The sequence below is a fragment of the Myotis lucifugus genome, unplaced genomic scaffold, assembly GCF_000147115.1.
Source record: "Myotis lucifugus unplaced genomic scaffold, Myoluc2.0 scaffold_223, whole genome shotgun sequence".
NCBI lineage: Eukaryota > Metazoa > Chordata > Mammalia > Chiroptera > Vespertilionidae > Myotis > Myotis lucifugus.
This window is the reverse complement of record NW_005871271.1, coordinates 678,317-702,892: the sequence shown is the minus strand read 5'-3', so window position 1 is coordinate 702,892 and position 24,576 is coordinate 678,317. Positions and strand designations below refer to the sequence as shown.

At 38.1% G+C, this 24,576-nt stretch overlaps 1 protein-coding gene across 4 annotated transcripts in view; it reads left to right on the top strand.

Moving 5' to 3' along the window:
- Window positions 1–24,576, top strand: part of CDC123 (cell division cycle 123) — a 71,550-nt gene that overhangs the window by 33,161 nt on the left and 13,813 nt on the right. For all 4 annotated transcript variants that reach the window (XM_006098210.2, XM_006098211.3, XM_023761959.1 and 1 more), the window contains 4 exons: window positions 10,224–10,272; window positions 12,542–12,617; window positions 13,940–14,062; window positions 17,560–17,588. In XM_006098210.2, the coding sequence (XP_006098272.1) occupies window positions 10,224–10,272; window positions 12,542–12,617; window positions 13,940–14,062; window positions 17,560–17,588 (277 nt within the window). The remainder of the gene's footprint in view (window positions 1–10,223; window positions 10,273–12,541; window positions 12,618–13,939; window positions 14,063–17,559; window positions 17,589–24,576) is intronic.

The window sequence follows — 24,576 nt, the reverse complement described above, 5'->3', positions numbered from 1 at the left end:
GGATAGGACAATGTCAGTGACTTAATCATTTCTTTGATCAGTTAGAAAATTGAAGCCTAAATCTATCAGTAATTTATTTTAACAAGCTAGTTAGTAGAAACAAGACCAGAATATAATTTCAACAACATCATTCTAAATGTTCTCTGTACTTTTACTTAATAAAGTTATGATTTCTTCTTTTCAAAATGCTTCAAATTAAAATACAACAGAATAGAATAAAGTATTGTAATATATAGTTATAGGTATGTATAAAATTGTGTAATATTATGAAAGTGAGATTATGTTGTTTATACTATTTTGGGACTTGCCTTAAAAAACCCCCACAAAGATATTATCAGGATTGCAAGTTAACAGAAGGCCAACTAAAAATAATTTACACATACAGGGTTTTTAAAAAGATATTATTTAGCAAGAAGTCTGCCAATGGCATTTTCCTAGGTTAATCTGTAGCTTGTCATGGTTACCAGGGACCCAGACTCCTTCAGTCTTTCCCTGCTGTCATCCTTGGCTATTGGCTTGGTATTTGGGTTTCTCACCTAATGGTTACAGGATTGCTTCTATAATTCCAGGTATCCCATAAAGACATGACAGTACCTAAATAAAAAATATGACATATTTCCTCTCCTTTGTATGTGAGCAAGTAAAACATTCTGGAAGCTTCCCAGGATACTTCCTGTCAGGCTCATTCTTTGCACAGTTACCCAGCCTACTCCAGTAGCTGGCAGAGGGAACAGAAATGCTGTGATTAGTTTAGACCAGGGGGCTCTCAAACTTAGCAGGCATAAGAATCATCTGGGGAGTCTGATAAAACACAGATTGCTGGTCCCCATCCCCAGTGTTTCTGGTTTAGTAGGATGGGAGTGGTGCCCAAGAGTGTAATTTCCAATCTTTCCCAGTTGATACTGGTGCTGCTATCCAGGCCCTCGCCATGAGGACTACTAAAGATTAGTCAACACATGTACCCCTGGGGTCCCAGAGGGGATATCGGACCTCAAGTGCTTCCTGATAGGAACAGTCACAATTCTGTTAGCAAGGATGAAGGTTGGGAATAGCTAAAGGGTAGACCTTCAGTTTTGTCTGCCACCATTGTAATTTGATATAGAATATTAAGTACACCTATTTTTCCTGTTCCTCAAATGGTTATCGTACCCAAGAAGCTTTAAAAAGTAGAAGTTAAAATAGGACACATTTAAAATAATCTGCCTGCATTTTACTTGCTGAGTGTATTTGCCCAGATATAAACATTCTATGTGATTAGACTTGCTGAGTCATAAGGCTTCTTTCATTAATTATTATTAATATTATTTTTAAAAAAATATAGTTTATTGATTTTTTACAGAGAGGAAGGGAGAGGGATAGAGAGTTAGAAACATCGATGAAAGAGAAACATCAATCAGCTGCCTGCTGCACACCTCCCACTGGGGATGTGCCCACAACCAAGGCACATGCCGTTGACCGAAATTGAACCTGGGACCCTTCAGTCCGCAGGCTGACGCTCTATCCACTGAGCCAAACCTGTCAGGGCTCATTAATTATTTTATTGATTAACTATCACTTCAGTTGGCCAATCTAGAAAAAGATATCTGACACTCACTTGGGCTAAGTGAAAAATTAATCCATTATTTTTTTTTCTTAGGGGGGCTTGTGACTAAGGAGATTTAACTAGAGGTCAGGACATTTCACTTGTCTTAGTAATTTATACGCAGCTATTTCAACATAATTTTTTTCAAGATTATCACAAAACTGGTTATTAATCCTAAAATTCAGCAGCAAACAGTTTCAGGAGTAAAATTTGGTGCATAAGTGGGACCTAACAGAACCTTTACCTCATGATTTTTAAGGCCCACTTATTTAAATGACAGTTTTCTGCTTTAGGTTGTTTTTGAAGAAAAATTCTATGAAAATTAGTATGAACACACCTAATCACCCTTAATTCATTGTCATTTTACTTTTACCTTTCCTTTTCTGCCACCAGTGAAATCTGAAGAAATAGAATCTGTTTGCCAGAACTCTTATTTTGGTTCCTGGTGAGCAATAAAACTGTACCACCAGAATTTTGATGTTTAATTTCCCCTTTGCTCTGTATTTTTCTGCCCAAGATTTAAAATATTTTTTTTAATTAATCTTTATTGTTGAGATTATTACAGATGTCCCTCTTTTTTCCCCCATAGCTCCCCTCCACCTGGTTCCCACCCCACCCCAGGCCCTCACCACCCTATTGTCTGTATCTATAGGTACTGCATACATGCATATAAGATCTTTGTCTAATCTCTTCCCGTACCCCCCCACACCCCCTTCCCTCTGAGAATTGTCTGTCTGTTCCATTTCCATGCCCCTGATTCTATTCCATTCACCAGTTTATTCTGTTCATCAGATTTTTATTCATTTGAGTTTTAGATTTAACTGTTGATAGATATGTATTTGTCACTTTGTGATTCATATTTTTTATCTTTACTTTTTTCTTCTTCCTCTTCTTAAAGAATACCCTTCAGCATTTCATATAATACTGGTTTGGTGGTGATGAACTCCTTTAGCTTTTTCTTGTCTGTGAAGCTCTTTATCTGACCTTCAATTCTAAATGATAGCTTTGCTGGGTAGAGTAATCTTGGTTGTAGGTTCTTGCTATTCATCACTTTGAATGTTCCTTGCCACTCCCTTCTGGCCTGCATAGTTTCTGTTGAGAAATCAGCTGACAGTAGTATGGGCACTCCCTTATAGGTAACTGTTTTTCTCTTGCTGCTTTTAAGATTCTCTCTTTGTCTTTTGCTCTTGGCATTTTAATTATGATGTGTCTTGGTGTGGTCCTCTTTGGATTCCTTTTGTTTGGGGTTCTCTGTGCTTCCTGGACTTGTAAGTCTATTTCTTTCACCAGATAGGGGAAGTTTTCTGTCATTATTTCTTCAATTAGGTTTTTAATATCTTGTTCTCTCTCTTTTTTTGGCACCTCCATAATTTGGATATTGATATGCTTGAAGTTGTGCCAGAGGCTCCTTCCACTGTGTTCATATTTTTGGATTTTTTTTTTCTTTTTTCTCTTCTGGTTGGGTGTTTTTTGCTTCCTTGTATTTCAAATCATTGATTTGATTCTTGGGGTCCTCTAGTCTACTGTTGAATCACTTGTATATGATTCTTTATTTCAGTTAGTGTATGCTTAATTTCTGACTGGTCCTTTTCCATTTTTTATTTGGCATTCTCATTAAGATCCTTGAAAGTCTCACTAAGTTCCTCGGAGGTTTCTAGAAGATTCTTGAGTAACCTTGTAACTGTGGTTTTGAACTCTATATCCAATAGTTTGCTTTCTTCCATTTCTTTCATTTGTGACATGTTTCTTTGTCTCCACATTTTGGCTGCTTCCCTGTGTTTGTTTCTGTGTTGGGTAGCTGCTAAGTCTCCTTGAGTTGATAGAGTGGCCTTGTGTAGTAGGTGTCCTATAGGGCCCAGTGGGTCCGCCTCCCCAGTCACCTGAGGTGGATGCTCTTGGTGCACCCCTTTGTGGGCTGTGTGCACAGTTTTTTTGTAGTTGAGCCTTGATTGCTGTTGGTGTCACTGGGAGGAATTGACCTCCAAGCCAATTGGCTGTGAGGACCAGCTGTGACTATAGTGGGAAAGCTGCTGTGCAGGAGACAGCCTTATAGGGCAGGACTTGCTTTCATTGGGGCTTTGGTGCTCCCTGAGTCTGCCCCTTGAGTGTGTTGTTTATGGATGTGAAGAGTTGTAATCTGGTATGGTCTCACACTGACCACTGGGTACACTGGCTCTTGGGTCTCCAAAGTCAGCCACTGCCTGGGGCCATCCATCAGGAGCTACAGAGGGATCTGCAGATTCCTCCTCTTTGTATCAGGTTTGGAATTGCCCAGACGAGGCCCAGCTGTGGAGCAAGGCAGGCTGGTGCTGGTACCGGGTCTTGGGCCTTTTATTGATAGATTTGGGGCTGCCTCACCCAGCTTCAGCTTGTTTGACAGGTTTTTAGCCTGAGAAAGGACAGACCATTCATATGCAAAAGTCGCAGCACACAGCTTGGGTGGGATTGTAAATTGGGTGGGGCAGGGTCACAGGGCAGAGCAAACAGAAATGGCTGCCAGTCAGCCCTGCACCGGGGAGGTCCCAGCAGGGGAACAATGACCGATGCTAGCATCTCTGTCTGGAAGAAAGTCGTCCCTGAGTTCCTGCCCCATGCCAGACTGTCCAGTTTCTCCCTGTATGTGTCTGGGTCCCCCAGAGCCTCACCTGGCACTGGAGCTCAGAGGAAGTGGGAGCTTGTAAATTCAGTTTGTGGGGCCGACCTTTTAAGAGGAGCAGTGAGGGAATAAATAATGCAAATGTTTTAAAATATGATATGACTGAAGAGATTTGTTTGTTTCTATTAGTATACTCATATTTTCTGCTAGTATTGTTTCTGCTAGTATTCTCAATGTAATAAGTAGCCTTAATTTAAAGGTTTTTTTTTAAAACCTGGAATATTAGGACTATTAAATTTATATAAGGATTATAAAAGTTCAAGTGTTGTTAGTACTCTTAATTATCTCACTCATTTTTGATTTTTCAACTTACCTTCTTCAGAATGTAAATGGGATATAAATATCGACATACAACATTCCTTCCGTATTTGGACTGGGCTCTTGAAAATATTATTATTGACCTTTACATTCAGTTTTAACTATATGGCTCTCCACTTTATTCTCCTTTCAGGAATGATAACTTGGCCATCTGGTTAATCATCTTAGTAAGAAGAAGCCTTGTCCAGTAACCTCACAATGCCACATATGTTCGCACTGCTACCTTGAAATTAGTCAAGTTTTAAAAATAGCATTAAATGCTAAACCAATCAACACTTTCTGTTATATGATAATAGAAAGCAACTATGTATTGTAATATGTATCTTTTAAAGTAGCAAGTAAGGGTTAACCAAGGGTTGAAATCATAATTTGTAGGAATATAGAAACATGAACAATTAGATAACAGAGCATTTGAGATCTTGCTTCCTGATATTGTCCTCAGTTTGGTTCAAATAAATGCTTATAAAAATTAAAAAATAATAGGTAGTGAAGATCTATGTTCCTTTTGGTTTTCCTATAGTGTTTTTAAAATAGGTAGATAGAAACCCTTAATCTACCTTGTTCTTTATAGAACACTATTTTAATAAGGACTATCCTCTATTATCAGATTTACAAAAATATGGCTTCCACATGATTAAAATCACATTTCAGAAATGAAAGTGGTAGTAGTTCTGTTGCTACATTAACCATTGAGATAATGCGATGTTATTTTGTTTATTTGAGTTACTGTGTCATTTCTCTCCTTTCAACTCTCTTATTTATTTTAGATACATTTAAATTAAGAAAAGAAAGTCAGTCAGTTTTATCATGATCATGACTATTGGTTATTTGGAAGCTAAAATATTAACTTTTAAAGTGAACTTGAATTGACTTCTTAGAAAAGTAACACATATGTACTTTATACTTTTATGTATTTTTTAAATTCTTTTTTAAAAATTTTTTTCCCATCCCTTTACTCTCTTTGTATGTGAGTCTTTTGTTCTGAGATGGGTCTCTTGTAACAGCATATATTATGTCATATTTTTGTATCCATTCAGTTATCCTATGTTTTTTGATTGGAGCATTTAATCCATTTACATTTAAGGTTATTATTGATATGTATTTATTTATTACCATTTTAATCCTGTATGCCTATATTTCTCTCTCTGTATTTCTTCTTATTATAGCAGCTCCCTTAGCAGTTCTTGTAGTGCTGGCTTGTCTGGGAAGCTCTTTATTTCACCATCTATTTTGAATGATAGCCTTGCTGGTGTAGTAATCTTGGTTTCAGATCCTTGTTTTTCATTACCTTGAATACTTCATGCCATTCCCTCTGGCCTTTAGAGATTCTGATGAGAAATCAGTTGACAGACTTATGGGAGCTCCTTTGTAGGTAACAAATTGCTTTTCTCTTGTTGCTTTTAAGATTCTCTTTTTGTCTTTAAGTTTTGACATTTTAATTATGATGTATCTTTGTGTGGCCCTTTTTGGATTTCTCTTGTTGGGACTCTCTGTGCCTCCTGAACTTGTGTGACTTTCCTTCAGCTGGTTAGGGAATTTTTCTGCCATTATTTCTTCAACCTTGTTCGCTAGCCCTTACTCACTTTCTTCCCCTCCTGGTACTCCTATTTTGTGAATATTGTTACATTTCTTGTTGTCCCACATTACCCTTAAGCTGTCCTTCAGTTTTTAATTGTTTTTTCTTTTTGGTTCACTGATTGGGTGATTTTTTTCTACCATGTCTCCTAATTCACTGATTTGATCCTCGGCTTCCCCTAATCTTATGTGTATTCATTCCAGTGATCTTTATTAGTGGTCTGTCGTTCTTTATTTCCCACTGATGAGCATCTTTGCCATCATTATTCTGAACTCCATATCTGATAAATTTCTTATCTCCATTTTGTTTAGTTCTTCCTCTGGAGAATTCTCCTGTTCTTTCACTTTGGGCTTGTCTTTTTGACTACCTGTTTGGATTTGTGTCTTTGTATTAGGTAGATCTGCTATGATATCCAATCTCCAGGGCAGGACAATGTCAGATGCTGTTTCTGACTGGCTCTGAGTACTTTGTTTGGAGCTATCAGCAATTCACAGCTTGTGGCTCCCTTTGCTGGGGCTAGGTGCCTTAGGAAAGGATCAAGATATGTACTAGGGTCTGCTTTTGCTAGCCCTGGGCCCAGAAGGCGATCAGGCAAAGACTCAAATTCTCCAGAGATCCGCTTCTGTCTGCAGACCAGTTGACACTCAGTCTTGATTAGCTTCAGGCTATGGACCACAGAGTGGTGTGAGAGGTCTTCCTACAGTGTTGGGCAACTGCCTTCCCCCAAGGCAAAAACCACTTGGATAACAAAGGTCCACAGAGAAAGATGTCCTTCATATTGTGAGGAATGACTCAGCACACGAAACCGGGGTGGCTTCCTCTGAGCTCCAACCGCAACTCTAATCACACAACTCTCCTGGACTCTCCTCACACAACTCTAATCCACTCTGCCCTCCCTCTGCCAGAGCCCATGGTGGGTAGCTGCACACTTAATTTTTGTGCATTGGCCCTTTAAGAGGGTGCCTGCATTTCCAACCATCTCTCCCTGGCAGACAGCACCCCTGCTGCCTTTCACAGCCAGATGTTATTTGGGCACCTCTCTCAGTTCTGGTGCTCTGGGGCAGGGAGCCCAACTTGGGATTTAGACCCCAGAGTTCTCAGTGGGAACCCCCCACAGCTGAGATATTCCTCCAGAACTTAAGCTTCTGTCTGTGGGATCCCAGCCAGTGCTTTTGTGCCTCCACACTTCCTATCAGTCTCTATAGGAAAAAAGGAGTCTCCACTTTCCATCCTTGGTTATTAGGGTTCTCTACAGGTAGTCTTCAGTTGATTTTTCAGGATGGTTTTCTATATTTTAGTTGTATTTCTAGTTGGTCCTGGCAGAGTTTCAGTGTAGTTTCCACTTACTCTGCTGCCATTTTGGAATCTCCTTTTTTTTTTTTTAATTGAAATTCTGAGAGCTTTATAACAGCAGTTCTAGGACCTTTATCCTTGAGGGAAGCAGTGCAGCCTATGGTTTAGTGCTTTTATATGATTTCTCACCCTGGTATCGTCGTGTTATAAATGTGGATAATAATAATAGCACTTCCTCATGGGATTAGCAAGGATTAAATGAGGCAGCAGAAGTAAGATGCTTCATATGGTGCCTGTTCACTAGCACAGAGAGAACCCACTTTAACAAAGCACCTGCTGTGTGCCTGTCTTTGTGATTCAGATTATATCAGTCAGTGCCTCATTGTAAGAATAAAAGTTCCTATTCCTGAGGATTTTGGTCAACCAAATAAATTAGAATTGCTATTGTTCGTAGTGTAAATCATAAATGATCACAGAAAATTCTAGCCTAATCAAACGTTCCGAGAAATTTAAAAGCTTTTTAAACTCACTATTACTTGTGAATTACTTAAAATATCTTTAAAGGTATTTTTGTGTTATTTGTGTATTGTTTTTATAAAAATGTCTCTTGACCGCACATTTTACTCACTCTGGAATTGTTGGTTTTCCCGAGGATTCAGTCTTCTGCCTGAAGTGATCACTGCTGCTTTCTGGACTTCAGCTCTTGTACCCATGTGATGATTACTCCCAGATAACTATCTTCAGCTCCTCCTTCTTTTGACTTTCCAGTTGCTTACTGGACATTTCTGTGTGTTTCTTCCAGGATGTTTCTAACTCTACACACGCAAACGTAATTATCCTCCATATTTTCCTCACCTCACTTCTCCTGCTTTTCCTTGTCCTAGTGAATGGCATTCTCATAACCATCCAGCTAGTTATCAGAGCCAGACACCCAGAGTCATCCAGGCCTCTTTTTCCCTCATCCCTCACTTCAGTTAGTCAAGAAGTAACATTGACGCTGCCTCTGAAATGCCTTTATGTAGTGCTTCTCTCTCTTTCCACTCCCGCTGCCTTAATTAAACTCTCCCCAGGACTATTTAAACAAGCTTCCACCTCGTCTTTCTGCCTTCCGGTTTGCCATCCTTTCCCCAGGCTACCTAGTACCATTGCCATAGTGATATTTCTAAAGCTTAAATGGAATGATCGTTGTCACATGTTTAGAAACGTCTTCTAGCTCCCCATCCTATATAACAAAAGGGTAAGATGCAAATTGACTGAACGGTGGAATGACCAGTCATTATGACGCGCACTGACCACCAAGGGGCAGATGCTCAACGCAGGAGCTGCCCCCTGGTGGTCAGTGCGCTCCCATAGGGGGAGCGCCACTCAGCCAGAAGCCAGGGGAGCACAGTGGTGGTGGCAGGAGCCTCTCCCACCTCTGAGGCAGTGCTAAGGAGCAGTGAGCCGAGTGGTGAGGAGCGAGGGCTCCCGGACTGCAAGAGGGATCCCAGACTGCGAGAGGGCGCAGGCCTAGCTGAGGGACTCCCCCGAGTGCACGAATTTTCATGCACCAGGCCTCTAGTTTCTGTATAAGAAAGTACAACCTTTCTCAGTAGACAAACAAGACCCATCATTCCTTGTCCAAAATTTCTCCCCAACCTCATCTTTTGGCAGTTCTCCCCTTGCCTTCTACACTCCATCAGTACTGACCTTCAGTAGTTCTATGATACTGTGTGACCCTTCTCACTTCCCTCTCTGACTAAACACCACTTCCCTTTGCTTTCAATGCAGGCCCTTCTCTTCCTGTTGAATGAAGTCTTCTTGACTGTCTCTTCCCCTCCCCCGTCACAAGAGCCAATCTCTTCTTTCTTTGTGCTATTAGAGCAGCGGTTCTCAACCTGTGGGTCACGAATCCCTTTGGGGGTCGAATGACCCTTTCACAGGGGTCGCCTAAGACCATCAGAAAACACATACATAATTACATATTGTTTTTGTGATTAATCACTATGCTTTAATTATGTTCAATTTGTAACAATGAAATTGGGGGTCACCACAACATGAACTGTATTAAAGGGTCGCCGCATTAGGAAGGTTGAGAACTACTGTATTAGCGTATTTTTATTTTTGTTTTCAGTGTTTTTAAATCCTTCATCCACCTGTTAGTCTTTCCCTACCAGACTAACCTTTAGGTCAAGAGACCGTTAATCTTTTTAGCATTCCCAGTGCCTATTGAGGCTTTGGCATAGGTAAACATTTAATAAACAATATGAAAAATTGTTCATTAAAACAAGGATTAGAGGAGGAAGCAATATACTTAACAGAGGAATGACTAGTTCTATCAACTATTTTTTAAGTGGCATTTGGGAGAAAGTTTAGATTAACTCTGTGTGACTTTAGATGGCAGAGTTGATGTCCATAGAGACTTCTGCATCATTCCTAAAGAACACAGTGAGAATTGCAAACCAGCAGTGCCATCCTGCCTTCATTTGGAATCCTGCAGTTGACACAATTTAGGTTATAGTACTGGCTTGGTTGCCAATTTGGTCTTTACTGGGTCTTATTTTCTTCGTTTGTTTTTGACAGAAAAATGAAGATTATACCGTAGTAGCTCATCTAGTGGTTTTGAGGACTAAAGAAACAATATTTCAGGGAGTTAGACCTGACATCAAGTAGTTCTTAATACATGTTCATTGAATTCAAATTATTCTTCTGTTTCTGGATACTTTTAGTAAAACCTAACCTCGCATAAATATACGTTATGTGTGTGCATAAACTGACAATATTAAAAGAGATTCAATTACATTTTTTCCCCCTCAAAGATTTATCCATTGTACTGATGATTCCCCAGATCCTTGTATGGAATATGAGGTAAGAAACTTTTTAAAAATTTGAATGAAGTTGATAAACCTACATGAAGAAGTATTGAGAACTGCTATTCTTAAGTGAAATGAATGAAAACTTTTGGATTAATTTCTTTAAGAACCTACGGTCATTGAATTTTTAAATGTATTAAATATACATATAAAAATATATATTCTCTTTCTACAGAGTGTATGTAGAAAAATATTGTCTCTCAGTATGCACAGGGAATTGGTTCCAGGACTCCTGAGGATGCAAAAACCTAGTTTGAAAAGCCTAAAAAAATAATATTCTTAGAGTAATTAAAATGAAAAAAGTTGCAAGCAGAATCCTATGTATTATGTGCTCATGTCTGCATGTATCTTAAAAGATTTATGCATACACTATATGTTCACATATTCCTAGAATACTTCTGAGAGAAATATGAGAAATTGACAACTCTGCTCGCCTCTGAGGAGAAGGACAAAGGGGTTAGATGGGGAAGATTCACCTTTTTGTATTTTTTTAGTCAACCACAAATGTAGTACCTGTCCAAAACATTATTTCAATAACGCTATGCAAATTTTCCAAAAATTTAATATTAGTATGCAACAATTGCTTATTACCTTTTTTGCTTAAATAAAGTTACCAGGGCTATAAAAGAATATATGCCAGCATAAGCTTTCAATGGATAAGAACAGTGTAATATTTTAGTTTGGGGTTCTTTATTTCATAATTAGGTTCTTTTAAAATAATTTGACACATTTAAAGCTTAACCTAGAATATACAATGATGAAATTTTAAATCAGTGCATTTCAGCCCTAGCCGATTTGGCTAGGTGGATAGAGCATTGGCCTGTGGACTGAAAGTCTCGGGTTTGATTCCTGACCCTGGCCCAATCCATGTGTCTCTCTCACTTCAATATTTTTTTTTCTCTCTCTCTCTTTCTCCCTTCCAAAAATCAATAGAAAAATATCCTCGGGTGAGGATTAAAAAACAAACAAAAAAACCAGTGTATTTAAAATTTCTAAGTCATATTTTAACCATATAGTTTTTTAAGAAAAGCAAGTTATTATAAAAAATATAAAACTACAAGGAAACATGAAACTGTTACCTAGGTATGTCCTCAGTATTAGCATTTGAGTGTGTGTGTGTGTGTGTGTGTGTGTGTGTGTGTGTGCAAACACACTTCATAAAGCCATTTGCGTATTGTTTCCCCCCCACACTTATAGCATAGTGTGGGCACTTTCTTAATTCATTAAATATTCTTTTTATCATGATTTTTAGTGGCTACTTATTTTACATATTTACTCTTTTATTTGACAAATATTTCCTAAGCATCTGCCACGTATTACATACTTGTGCTGGAACACAGAAATGAATTAATTTCTTGCCCTTAAGGAACTTACTGTTTAGTAGGGATGAGATACTTATATCAAATTATCATATAACAACATGGTATATATGCTTGCTAAAGAATGTCATGCACAATTAACTTTGGGAAGCACAGGATGTGGGGAGGGAGAATCCTGAGTCCACTGGGGGATTTGGAATGGCACGGAGAGTAATTCAAGTTCTGCCTCACAGGTTTTAGAGGGAAAAGAGCAGTATGACAGGATAAGGGAGGCTGGAGACACTAACCATTTATTACAGTTAATGTTCTCCAAAGAACATTTTAAAACAGACTCAAAGCATACATTTGTCAACTGTTCTACTTATAAAATTGTAGCAATTCAATAATGTATAAGTAGTATACTAAGTAATAATTACAGTATTAAGACCCATATATGACTTGGGTCACTGATAGAATTGGTTTTTTTAAAAATAATGCCAACATCATGGAAGGGTTATAGTGATTCTTTGTGTAATAAGCCATAATTATAATTTTAGCAGAGTACGTGTTACGGAATGATGTTTAAGGTAGATAATTTGAAATTATTGTATTTTTTTTTATATTCTTAAAGGAGAGAAGAACATGGGAATTACAGGGTCACTTATGCCACAGCAGTGATAAAACTTGACTTCATCATCCTTGGGGGTCTATATTATATCGGACCTCTCAAAACAATAAATGACAAAGATGCATTTTGTCATAAAGAGTTTAACACAATCTCCTGCTTATTAGACTAATAGATCACAACTCTGTTCCCTGTATCTCACATTAATGTTTTCTGATACCTCCTTTTAAAAAAAATTTAATAATGGCAAGTGTTAAGACAGTCTGGATATAAATTTGTCTATTAGTCTAGTAAACATCCCTTGTTATATAGTTGTGTTACATTTTTTCCTTTTTCTACAGCTTGTTCTTCGAAAATGGTGTGAATTAATTCCTGGAGCTGAGTTCCGATGTTTTGTCAAGGAAAACAAGCTTATTGGTAAGTTCTTTTACCCTTGAAAATAATTGTTTAAAAAAGACAAGCTTTTGACGGAAGGAAATTTCTAGTAATTAGGAGAGGGGTATCTCAGACTCTTCCTCTAACCAGTCTAACTGACTTTGAAATGCTGAGGCCATATTCAGTTTCCACAGAACATAGTATTGTCAGTTCACTATCTCTGGATTCTGGGTTGAAAGTGAGGGTCCTTATTCTTCCCAATTTAGGATATATCTAATGTTACCTGCTGTCTCTTTGGGACTGTACTAAGTATTACTAGCTATACACTGCTTATTTCAAGCATCATAAAAAGTCAAGTTATTTTCTATTATTGGAACACTGTTTATTATTCTAGCAAGAGAAAATATGTGGACAAGTAAGTGCGTTATTTTAAAAGCCACCCATTTTCTTTCAGGTTATTTTGTTTGCTATGATTAAATTAAATATGGAAGATAATTTGCTCTCTCTTTTTTTTTGTCTGCATGTTTTTCATGAACTAAAATTTATCTTCAACCAAGAAAAGTTTAATTTGAACAAAATCAAATTAATATTATTTATTGAATATGATGTTGGCATTTATTAGCTTACTTAAAAGAAACTTGATGTGTTGGAATTTATCATAATATTAGGTATTCTTGAAAAAGCTGCACTTTAAGTACAGTTAAAGAAGGGAGCATATTGGCATATGATTAAGAAATTGGGTGGAAGCCCTTCTTTTAGAACACAGAACTTTTTTCCTATGCATAGAGCAAATTGAGGAAGTTCTTCCAATAGTCTCTTTAGTTTATTTAGAATAATATCAACAAATTACTCTGAAGAAAGGAATGTTTACTTTTCCATGCCTTGAAACATCAGGGTTATGAAGGCAGGATAGCATGCATGAACAAGAAAAGTAGACTGCTTCTATGAAGTACAATATAAATATTAAAGACATATAGTGAGGAATATTTTACATTTTCCCAAAGTGCAAAAGAATAGCAATTTATAGAGAGTTCATTGGAAAAATCAAAGAAAAGCAATTGACTATGTGTGCAGGGTAAAAATTGGTTCTTTCATTTTTTTTATGTAATAGGCATATTTATGGCTTTGAATTTTTCCATTATATTAAATAAAAATAACTACTATTTCTAAAGTAAGAATGCATGGCAGTATGGAACTATAGGATCCATATAAGCCTTTACAGCTGGTATTTCTATCGTTCAATTAGTATTCTTCTAATTGGTCTTTTGATCTACTTTAATGGTTCTGTCAAGAAGAGTTTAAATCATATTTTGGTGTTTTCTGAGTATTATATATTAATGGAATATAAAATATTTTCTTGCCAGCTATTTCTCAAAGGGATTACACACAATACTATGATCATATTTCTAAACAAAAGGAGGAGATTTGCAGATGCATACAAGGCTTCTTCAAGAAACATATACAGTATAAATTCTTAGATGAAGACTGTGAGTATTTTTTAATGACTCATTGAAATGAAATGAAATGCATAATGTTAATGAACCTTATTTCACAGTGGCACTTATTTTAAAACTAGAAGCCTGATGCACGAAAGTTGTGAACTGGAGGCGAGAGTCTCTCAGCCTGACTTGCACCTTCTCGCAGTCTGGGACCCATTGGGGGATGTCCGGCAGTCAGACATCCCTCTCGCAGTCCAGGACCCCTCGCTCCTTACTGCCCGCCTGCTTGCTGCTCCTTACCACTCGACTCACTGCTTCTTAGTGCTGCCACAGAGGCGGGAGAGGCTCCTGCCACCACCGCTGCGCTCGCCAGCTGTGAGCCCAGCTTCTGGCTGAGCGGAGCTCCCCATGTGGGAGCACACTGACCACCAGGGAACAGCTCCTGCATTGAGCATCTGCCCCCTGGTGGTCAGTGTGCATCATAGCGACTGGTCATTCTGGTTGTTCCGCCGTAAGGGTCACTTAGGCTTTTATTATATACACTGAGTGGCCATATTATTATGACCACCTGACGTTTGTAGGCAAATTAGCTATAATTTCGCGCTGAAGTTGCTAGAGGGCCAGACCATTATAAATAGGGAAGCAGGTTGTTTACCACGACAGTAGAAGTGATTTTTTTCTGAAGATATGGGTAAACAATGCGATTTAACAGCCTTTGAACATGGGATATATTTGAACGTGAGTGGCCAGATTATTATGACCACCTGACGTTTGTAGGCAAATTAGCCATACACTGCATTGTATGGGATATGGAAGCTGAAGACCTGTTTGAACACCTTTGCTGTCTGCAGTTACCAAGATAAAACGTCTCCAATTCGCACAAGAACACAAGGATTGGACAGTCGAGCATTGGAAAAAAGTCCTGTGGTCCGATGAGTCACGTTTCCAGTTGCATCATGCAGATGGCAGAGTGAGAATTTGGTGGAAACAGCATGAAAGCATTCACCCCACATGCATGGGTACAACCCTTTAAGCTGGTGGGGTCATTGTTATGGTTTGGGGCATGTTTTCCTGGCATGATTTGGGCCCTTTAATTCGTGTGGAACAACATCTGAATAGCACAACATACCTAAGTATTGTTGCTTATCAAGTTCCACCTATCATGTTGATGGCATATCCTAATGGAGATGGCTTCTTCCAGCAAGACAATGCGCCATGCCACGGTGCTCGTATTGTGCAGGAGTGGTTTCAAGAACATGAGGGAGACTTTACCTTGCTTAGGTGGCCCCCACAATCACCAGATCTCAATCCAAGTGAGCATTTGTGGGACGAAGTTAAAAGAGCCATCAGGCAGCTGGTTCCTCAACCATCAAATCTCACAGAACTGGGCAGTGCTATTCATCAGGCATGGTGTCAGATTCCTCCCATCACCTTTCAACATCTCGTGGAGTTAATGCCAAGAAGAATCGCCGCAGTATTGAAGGCAAAAGGTGGCCCAACGAAGTACTGACGGGGTGGTCATAATAATCTGGCCACTCACGTTCAAATATATCCCACGTTCATAGACTGTTAAATTGCATTTTTTCCCCGTATCTTCAGAAAAAAATCACTTCTACTGTCATGGTAAACAACCTGCTTCCCTATTTATAATGGTCTGGACCTCTAGCAACTTCAGTGCGAAATTATAGCTAATTTACCTACAAATGTCAGGTGGTCATAATAATCTGGACACTCAGTGTAGATAGGATTTGAAGCACTATTTTAAGTGTTTTGCTATATTATTATTTGGTATTGCTGATGGTTGCATGTTAATTTTACCTTATTTGATCGGAGTCCCTTTTTTTTCTTTTTTTGATTAGTCCTCACCAGAGGATATTTTTCCATTGATTTTTTTTTTCCCTATGTGCCAATTTGTATCCATTGATTTTTAGAGAGAGTGAAAGGGAGGATGAGAGACACAGAGAGAGATCAATGTGAGAGACACATCGATTGGTCGCCTCTTGCACGTGCCCAGACCAGGGCTGGGGATGGAGCCTGCAACCGAGGTATGTGCCCTTGACCAGAATTGAACCTGAGACTGTTCAGTCTGCTGTCCGACACTCTATCCACTGAGCCAAACTGGCTAGGGCTGATCAGAGTCACTTTTTAATACTGAGAGTTTTTTGTCCTGCCATTTTAGATATTTCATTATACATTTCAAAGGATCTATCTACAGATGATGTAATGCTTCTGTTATTAGGACTAAATTAACTAGATGACTGATCTACCTTCTTAGATTATTATTTTTTTAAATGATCAGATGGCATCAGCTATATAGTAAACTTTTGTGAGTTGGCTTTAAGAATTGAAAGTATATTGATATGAGAGAAAGTTTTTATGCATCTTAAAATTATACCTACTATGATTTATCTTTTTTCTACTTGCCAAGCCTGGTTCTATGGCAGATTTGATTTAAAAAGAAAATTAAGCATAGCTAGATTTTATGCTTCCGTACTACAAAGTTTACTCATTTCATTCCCCATCCCATTGATTGGTGCTTCTTTTATTGGTACATAGAACCTATTTATTATGGTGAACTGGTTGAGATGATGTTGGTGTTTGGTTTGAATTTTTAAATATAATGGATCATAAACCCTAGCCAGTTTAGCTCAGCGGATAGAGCATTGGACTAAAGGGTCCTAGGTTCGATTCCGGTCAAGGGCACATGCCCAGGTTGAGGGCTCAGTCTCCAGTAGGGGGCATGCAGGAGGCAGCCGATCAATGATTCTCTGTCATCATTGATGTTTCTATCTCTTTCTCCCTTTCCTTTCCTCTCTGAAATCAATAAAAAATATATTTAAAAGAACTTTTTAAAAAAATATAATGGATTATGGATGAGGGTAGAGAAAGGAAAAACAAAATTATATACAGACAGTTCTCAGGTTACGTCGGACTTGACGTATGTTGTTTTGTGGTTACGTCGCCATCTCCCATTTATTTATTAAAAAAAAACAGTTCCATCATTTTGACGTATGTACATATGTGCTTTATGCTTTTTATTATTTATCTACCACAAGTAAAGGTCAGGAATTGTTATTTCTTTTAATTTTTTTTTTTTTTTTTTTACTGTTTCACTTCATTACTGCTGTGTATGTGCTCCATGTGAGTGACGTAGGTGCTTATGTAGGTGGGTTCCGACTTACGGCGAAAATCACGTTAAGTCGCAGCATAGGAACGGATCTCCGACGAAACCCGAGGACCTATTGTAAATAAAACATTGCATTTCATATGTAATAACTTAATCAATAAAGAAATTTTAAAACATTGCATTTTATGTTTGAAGTTTTGAGATTTAGAAATATGAAGTCCTCCAGGTTAGTTATATTCTGCTGTTGGACTAATAATAAAATGCATTTTAATTTTCAAAAGGAGGCTTAGATCAGCAGTTGCCAACCGCTGGTCCACTTACCACTGGTGGTCCATGAGATCCGAAAGGTTGGCGACCGCTGGCTTAGATCATAAAACAAGTAGCTTGTTATTAACTTTGAGTTTTGTTTTTTTTACAGTTGTATTCGATATATATAGAGACAGTAGGGTAAGTAAACACTATATATGATTACTTTAAAACAAGGACTGATCTTATAAGTGGACTACATAGCCATTATGAATGTAAAGGGTCTACTGCTCAAAAAATACTTTCTCAAACTAAGGTGTTTGAAAATCACAGTGGTCAAGAATCTCCCCTTAAAATATACTTAACATTAGAAGACATACTATCAATAATTAATTATGTACAACAAATTTAGGGAGTTTGCAAGAATTTGAATTATTTTTATTTTTAATTACAGTTGACATATTATTTTTGTTTCAGGTGTATACCCCAGTGACTAGACATTCATTACATAACTTACTAAGTGATCATCCTGATGAATCTAGTACCCATCTGACACCATACATAGTTATTAGAATATTATGCTGTATTTTACATCCCAATGACTATTCTGTAACTACCAATTTGCACTTTTTAATCTTTTCTCCTTTTTCACCCATCCCTTCAGTTATCTTCCCATCTGGCAAAAATCAAAATGTTCTCTGTATCTATGAGTCTGTTTCTGTTCTACTTCTTCATTTATTTCATTTTTATAGATTCATTTGTTGATAGATATGTATTTATTGCCAATGTATTATTCATATTTTTTATCTTTTTCTTAAAGAAGACTCTTTAACATTTCATGTAATACTGGTTTAGCAGTGATGAACTCCTTCAGCTTTTTCTTGTCTGGGAAGCTCTTTATATGTCCTTTAATTCTAAATGATAGCTTTGCTAGGTAGAGTAATGTTGGTTGTAGATTCATGCTTTTCATCATTTTGAATATTTTTTGCCAATCCCTTTTAGCCTGTAAAGTTTCTTTTGAGAAATCAGCTGACAGTCTTATGGGGGCTCCTTTGTAAGTAACCAGCTGCTTTTCTCTTGCTGCTTTTAAGGTTCTCTGTTTGTCTTTAACCTTTGGCATCTTAATTATGATGCATCTTGGTGTGGGCGTCTTTGGGTTCATCTTGTTTGGGACTCTTTGTTCTTCCTGGACTTGTATGCCTATTTCCTTCACATGGGTTTTTTCCAAATAGTTTTTCTATTTCTTCCTGTCTTCTCCTTCTAGCACCCCATGATGTGAATGTTGGTACACTTGAAGTTGTCCAGAGGCTCCTTACACTATCTTCATTTTTTTGGATACTTTTCTCTTTTTGCTGTTTTGATTGGGTGTTTTTTGCTCCCTTATATTCCAAATCACTGTTTTGATTCTTGGCTTTATCTACTCTCCTGTTGATTCCCTATAAATGATTCTTCATTTCAGTTGGTATATTCTTTATTTCTGACTGGTTCTTTTTTATGTTGTTGAGGTCCTCACTAAGTTCCTTGAGCATCCTTAGAACCAGTGTTTTGAACTCTGCATCTAGTAGATTTCTTGTCCCCATTTTGTTTAGTCTCTTTCTCTGGAGTTTTGTCCTTTTCTTTCATTTGGGACATGTTTCTTCATCTCCTCATTTTGGCAGCCTCCCTGTGTTTGTTTCTATGTATTAGGCAGAATTGCTACATCTCCTGGGCTTGGTAGAGTGGTCTAATGTAGAAGGTATCCTGTAGGGTCTAGTGGCACAGCCTCCGTGATCACCTAAGCTGGGCATTCCAGTTTTGTCCCTCCCTCCCTCCCCAATGTGGCTGTGTACACCCTTCTGTTGTAGTTGAGCCTTGATTGCTGTTGCATATCAGTGGGAGGGATTTATCCCATGGCTGATCCATTGCAAGGACTGGCTGCAACCACAAACAACCATGGAGAATCAGCTGTGCAGTGGCACTTTACACAGCTGGTCTTATTTCATTAGGGCTGTGGTGCCCGCTGAGTCTGCCCCCTGAATGTGTCACTGTGGAGATGGTTGGGTAGTGTTTCGATGTGGGTCTCAAGCTATCCACCGGGTGTGCTGGGGCCTCCCAGGAGGTGTGGGCAAAGGTCAGCCACACCTTTGTTCTGCCCAGGGCCACCTGGCTTGAGCTACAAAGTGATCTGCAGCTGCCTGCTACCTGTGCTGGGCTTGGAGATGCCCAGGAGAGGCTCATTTGTGAACCAAGGCCAGCTGCCACTAGTGCCAGACCTGGGGCCACTTAGCAAGAGGTGTGGTGCACGTTGAGGCCAGATGCCACTTGTTTGAGAGATTTTAGGGAAGTCTGAAACATGAGCCAAGACTAGTGATTCGTATGGAAAAGCCAATGGGAACAGGTTGAGTAGGCTTGCAAGTTTGGTGGGGTGGGATTTCAGGTAACTACTAGGGTGGGACAAACAGTGATAGCCACATTGATGGAGACTCATGTATGGCTCCTGCTTGCCATCTCTGGGGTGGAGATCTTATCAAAGGAACAATAGCCTCTGCCAGCACTTTGTCTGGGAGAAAGTTGCACTGCACCTCCAGCTCTGGCCCTCATTCCAAACACTTCAGTTTCTCCCCGTATGTCCCTGGTGCCTTTTGGGCTGCTGTCCCAGCACTGGAGCTCAGAGGGAGTGAGTCAGAGTAAGTCTGTGTGCAGGTCCCTTAAAGGAACTTCCTGGGATTTCAGTAGCCCTCCCTCTCACTCAGCCTCAATTCCCACTGGTTTTTACAGCCAGAATTTATGGGGACTTCTCTTCCCAGGACTGGAACCCTTGACTTCAGGGCCTGGTGTGGGGCTGAGACCCCTTGCTTCCCAGGGTGGACCTCTGCAGCCAAGATATCCCTCCTGATTTTTATTTAGTGCATGTGTGTGTGGGACCATGCCATTCCGTATGTCCGCATCTCCTAGCAGACAACATGGTTTCTTTAAATTTCTAGTTTTAGGACTTATATCCAGCTAGATTTCAGGTGGTTCTGAGTGATGGTTTTTCTGTAGTTTAGTTGTAATTTTTATATGGTTGTGGAAGGATGCGAGTAACACATTTACCTACGCCACCATCTTAACTGAAAGTCTCTGGATTGGTATCATTATTAATTATTATTATTACTATTTTATTTATTGATTTTAGTGAGAAAAAAGAAGGGGGAGAGAGAGAAACATCGGTTTGTTGAACCCCCAACCTTGGCATAGATGACAATGCTCTAACCAACTGAGCTACCCAGTCAGGTCTTCATTACTGTTTTTAATTAAAAATTTTTTTTATTACAGTTGACATACAATATTATGTTAATTTTAGGTGTACAATAAAGTGATTAGACATAGTACCCATCTGACTTGGTTATTACAATATTATAGACTATATTCCTTATGGTATACTTTACATCCTTGTGACTGTTTTTATAATTAGCAATTTGCATATCTTAATCCTTTGCCCTTTTCATCCATACCCCCAACACCATCATCTGGCAGCATTCAATTTGTTCTCTGTATCTATGAGTTAGTTTTTGTTTTGTTTGTTCCTTTATTTTGTTATTTAGATTCTGTATATAAATGAAATCATATGGTATTTGTCTTTCTTTATCTGACTTGTTTCACTTAACATAATACCCTTTGGGTCCATCCATGTTGTTGCAAATGGTAAGATTTCATTGTTTTTTATGGCCAAGTAATATTCCATTGTTTGTAAATATATATACCACATCTTCTTTATCCATTTGTTTATTGATGGACGCTTAGGTTGTTTCCATATCTTAATTGTTATAAATAATGCTGCAGTAAACATAGGGGTGCATATGTCTTTTCAAATTCATGTTTTGGGTTCCTTCAGATAAATACCCAGAAGTGGAATTGCTGGGTCATAAGGTAATTTCTATTTTTCATTTTTCAAGGAACCACCATACTGTGTTCCACACTGCCTGCACCAATTTATAATCCCACCAAACGTGCACTAGGATTTTCTTTTCTCCACATCCTCACCAACACTTGTTTGTTGATTTATTGATGATAGCCATTCTGACAGGTGTGAGGTGATATCTTTTTGAGGTTTTAATTAGCATTTTAGGCATTAATAACTTAACAGATAACTAAATGGCCACCTTATATCCTACTTTCCACTGTTGTCAGGAGTCTGGGTGTGCTTAACATAGTTCAGTTTGCACACTTTTATTTTTTTCTCAACAAAGCCTCTTTTCAAGGTAACATTTAGAAATAATCAGATATTCTCCCCGCCACCCGCCATCCCCCCCCTGCACAATTTTTCCAGCCCTTGACTAGTGAAATATTTCTAGAGTGGTTTTAAAGGTCTAAGCAGAACCATAGAGGCTCCCAGCCTGTACTAGGATGAGCAGACAAAAGGCAGTCCAGGGCACATTTGACCTGTTTGCATACTTCAATGTGGCCAGGAATTTGTCATTTGATATTTAGATAATTATTTTTAGCATTATTTGAGAGCCTGTGATATGTTAGATGCTATGCTTCTAATAAGAAGCTTCCAACAAGATGATCTGCTGACCTCGAGGAGCTTAATCTCAAGACTTGAAACCCAGGGCATTGGCATGGTAACAAGCTGGATCAAGTCAATTAGGGAGTAAACTTAGCCCTTTGCCCCGAATGTGCAGCTCAGAAGAGCTTTATTCTCATTTAATTCAGTATCTCAATCCATATACCCCTGTGAGGTACGTATTATTTGTTCCCATTTTATAGATACTAAAATTGAAGCAATTTTGTGTTAATGCAACTATGTTAATGGCATTTGAAAATTTGGAATTTACCAGTCTCTCAATATGTCCCTGGCAAATATCCAGTTCTGCAAGTGTCTTAATTGAAGTTGAAGACGTGCATAAATAATTACTGCTGTGATCTTACACAAGGAAAATTATTGTATGTTTTTAAAGTGAGAAACATACCAGTATAAACACCCTGAAAGTTTCTGAGAAGAGATTTAAACCATGATGTAAAACTAATTTGCATTTAGTCACTATCAGCGTTTGTTAGGGACTTCCTTAAATATGTAATTTTGTGATTTTTCTTATAGAAAACTAACTCTTCTTTTATGTGGTCTCATGAAATACAGCTAAAGTGTGTGGGCTTGGCAATATTTTAAGGTGTCTGCTTTCTTACTGCGGCTGGCGAGTTGAGTCAGTGCTGATAGATTCTAATGTTGTGTATGTAAAGCGATGGTCTGGGATGAGGCCTGGGAACATGTATTGTAAGATGCTCCTTAAGTGATGCTAATACACCACTAGAATTTAGAGTAATTGCCCTTAGATACTTGAAAAATTATTCCAGTCCCCTTATATTACTGTTGTGGTACTATGTCTGGTCTTGAGTCTTTAATATTGTTGAAATTGGCTTTGCAACTTGGTCACTTTTTTATAACTATTCTATGAATGATTGAAAAAGAAAGCACAAGTTCTAATGTGTCAGGTTTCTGCAGCTGTTTGTTCGATTAAGCTTAATAATGTTGTTATAATCTTTTATATCTCATGAATGAAATGATGCCTGACAGTACCTTCAAAATAATACAGATTTTGGGATATAGATGAAACATCAGCCATGGGGATCAACAAGATGACTGGAAACTGAGTGTTAGATACATTGGGTTCTTTATACTATTTTTTCTACCTTTGTATATGTTTAACCTTTTACATACAGAAATCTTTTTTAAAACTTTAAAAAAATCTTTCTTCATTTTTTTTCTCTATTTAATCTATCAGTTACTGAACAGGGCTATGTTAACATCTCCTCTTTCTAATTCTGTTAGCTTTTGTGTTACAGACTTTGATATCATATTCTTCCACAAATGCTAGTTCACAGTGGCTTTGTTTTCCCAGTGAATTCTCAACGTCAGACAGTGATTCTATCCCTAAGAATGCTTTTGTGCTTTTGGCATTAAAGTATGTTTCGCTCAGATATTGATTGTGTTATTACAGTTTTCTTTTGGTCTTAGAATTTATCTTTCTCAGTCCTTTTTTAAAATAGCTGTTAGGTTTTAGGTGTGTGCACATGTCTTATAAGTAGTATATTGCCGGTTTTGTGTTTTTAATCACTGATAATTTCTGGTTTTAACTGGTAAGTATTGTTTGCATTTATTATATTGGATATTTGAATGTTTTCCACCATCTGATCTTGAATTTCAGTTTACTTTGCTTTCCTATGCCTTTTTTCTTTTAATGTATATTACTGGTTTTTCTTTATTTTTCCTCCTCACCATCCTTCTCCCCCCTCACCCCCACCCTCAGCCAATAATTTTGAAGTTTAGTTTTTTATTTCTGTTAATTTTGGTAGAAATTAACCACTAATTCTTAATATGGATATTTAATAAGCTCTGAAGTTAATTTTATATACAAGGACTTTTGTACACTAATTCCCAGCATCCGCTTTTGTCTTGTGATGTCTGATTTTTATTTTTTAATTTATTTTTCAAATATATTTTTATTGATTTCAGAGAGGAAGGGAGAGATTAATGATGAGAGAGAATCATTGATCGGCTGCCTCCTGCATGCCCCACACTGGGGACTGAGCCCACAACTCGGGCATGTGCCTTACCAGGCATTGAACCGTGACCTCCTGGTTCATAGGTTGACACTCAACCACTGAGCCATGCCGCCTGGGCATGATGTCTGATATTTAGTCCCACTTTGTGTTTATACCCCTAACTTAGTCATGATTGTTGCTGTTCCGTTTCTTTGTACCACTGCTTCTTGCCTCTCACTGCTTTCTGGATCCAGCTCTTCCTAGTAGTATGTTCTTTTGTAATAAATTCCCTCAGTTAAGGAGACATATGTAATACCCTTTGTAATACTTTAAGCAATAATAAAAAAAAAAAAGATGTTCACATCTTAATTGGAGAAAAAAATAAATAAAAAATAAAAAATAAATTCCCTCAGCCTTTGGCTTGGCTGGAAAAGACTTTGTTTACCTTCATGCATGATGACAGGCATAGCTGGGCATAGAATTTTTCAGTTGACCAGTTTGGTGGCCTCAGCACTTCAAAGACACTGTTCCATTATTCTTTGGCTTCTTTTCTTTTTTGGGGTCATGTTTTCTAGGTCTAAGAATTCACTTCCTTTGTTAATTGTGGAGAATGTTCAGCTGTCTTTTCAAGTATTGTCTCTTCCTTTTCTATCTTTTGGCCTTTGGAACTTTATTTACAGTTAGTTGT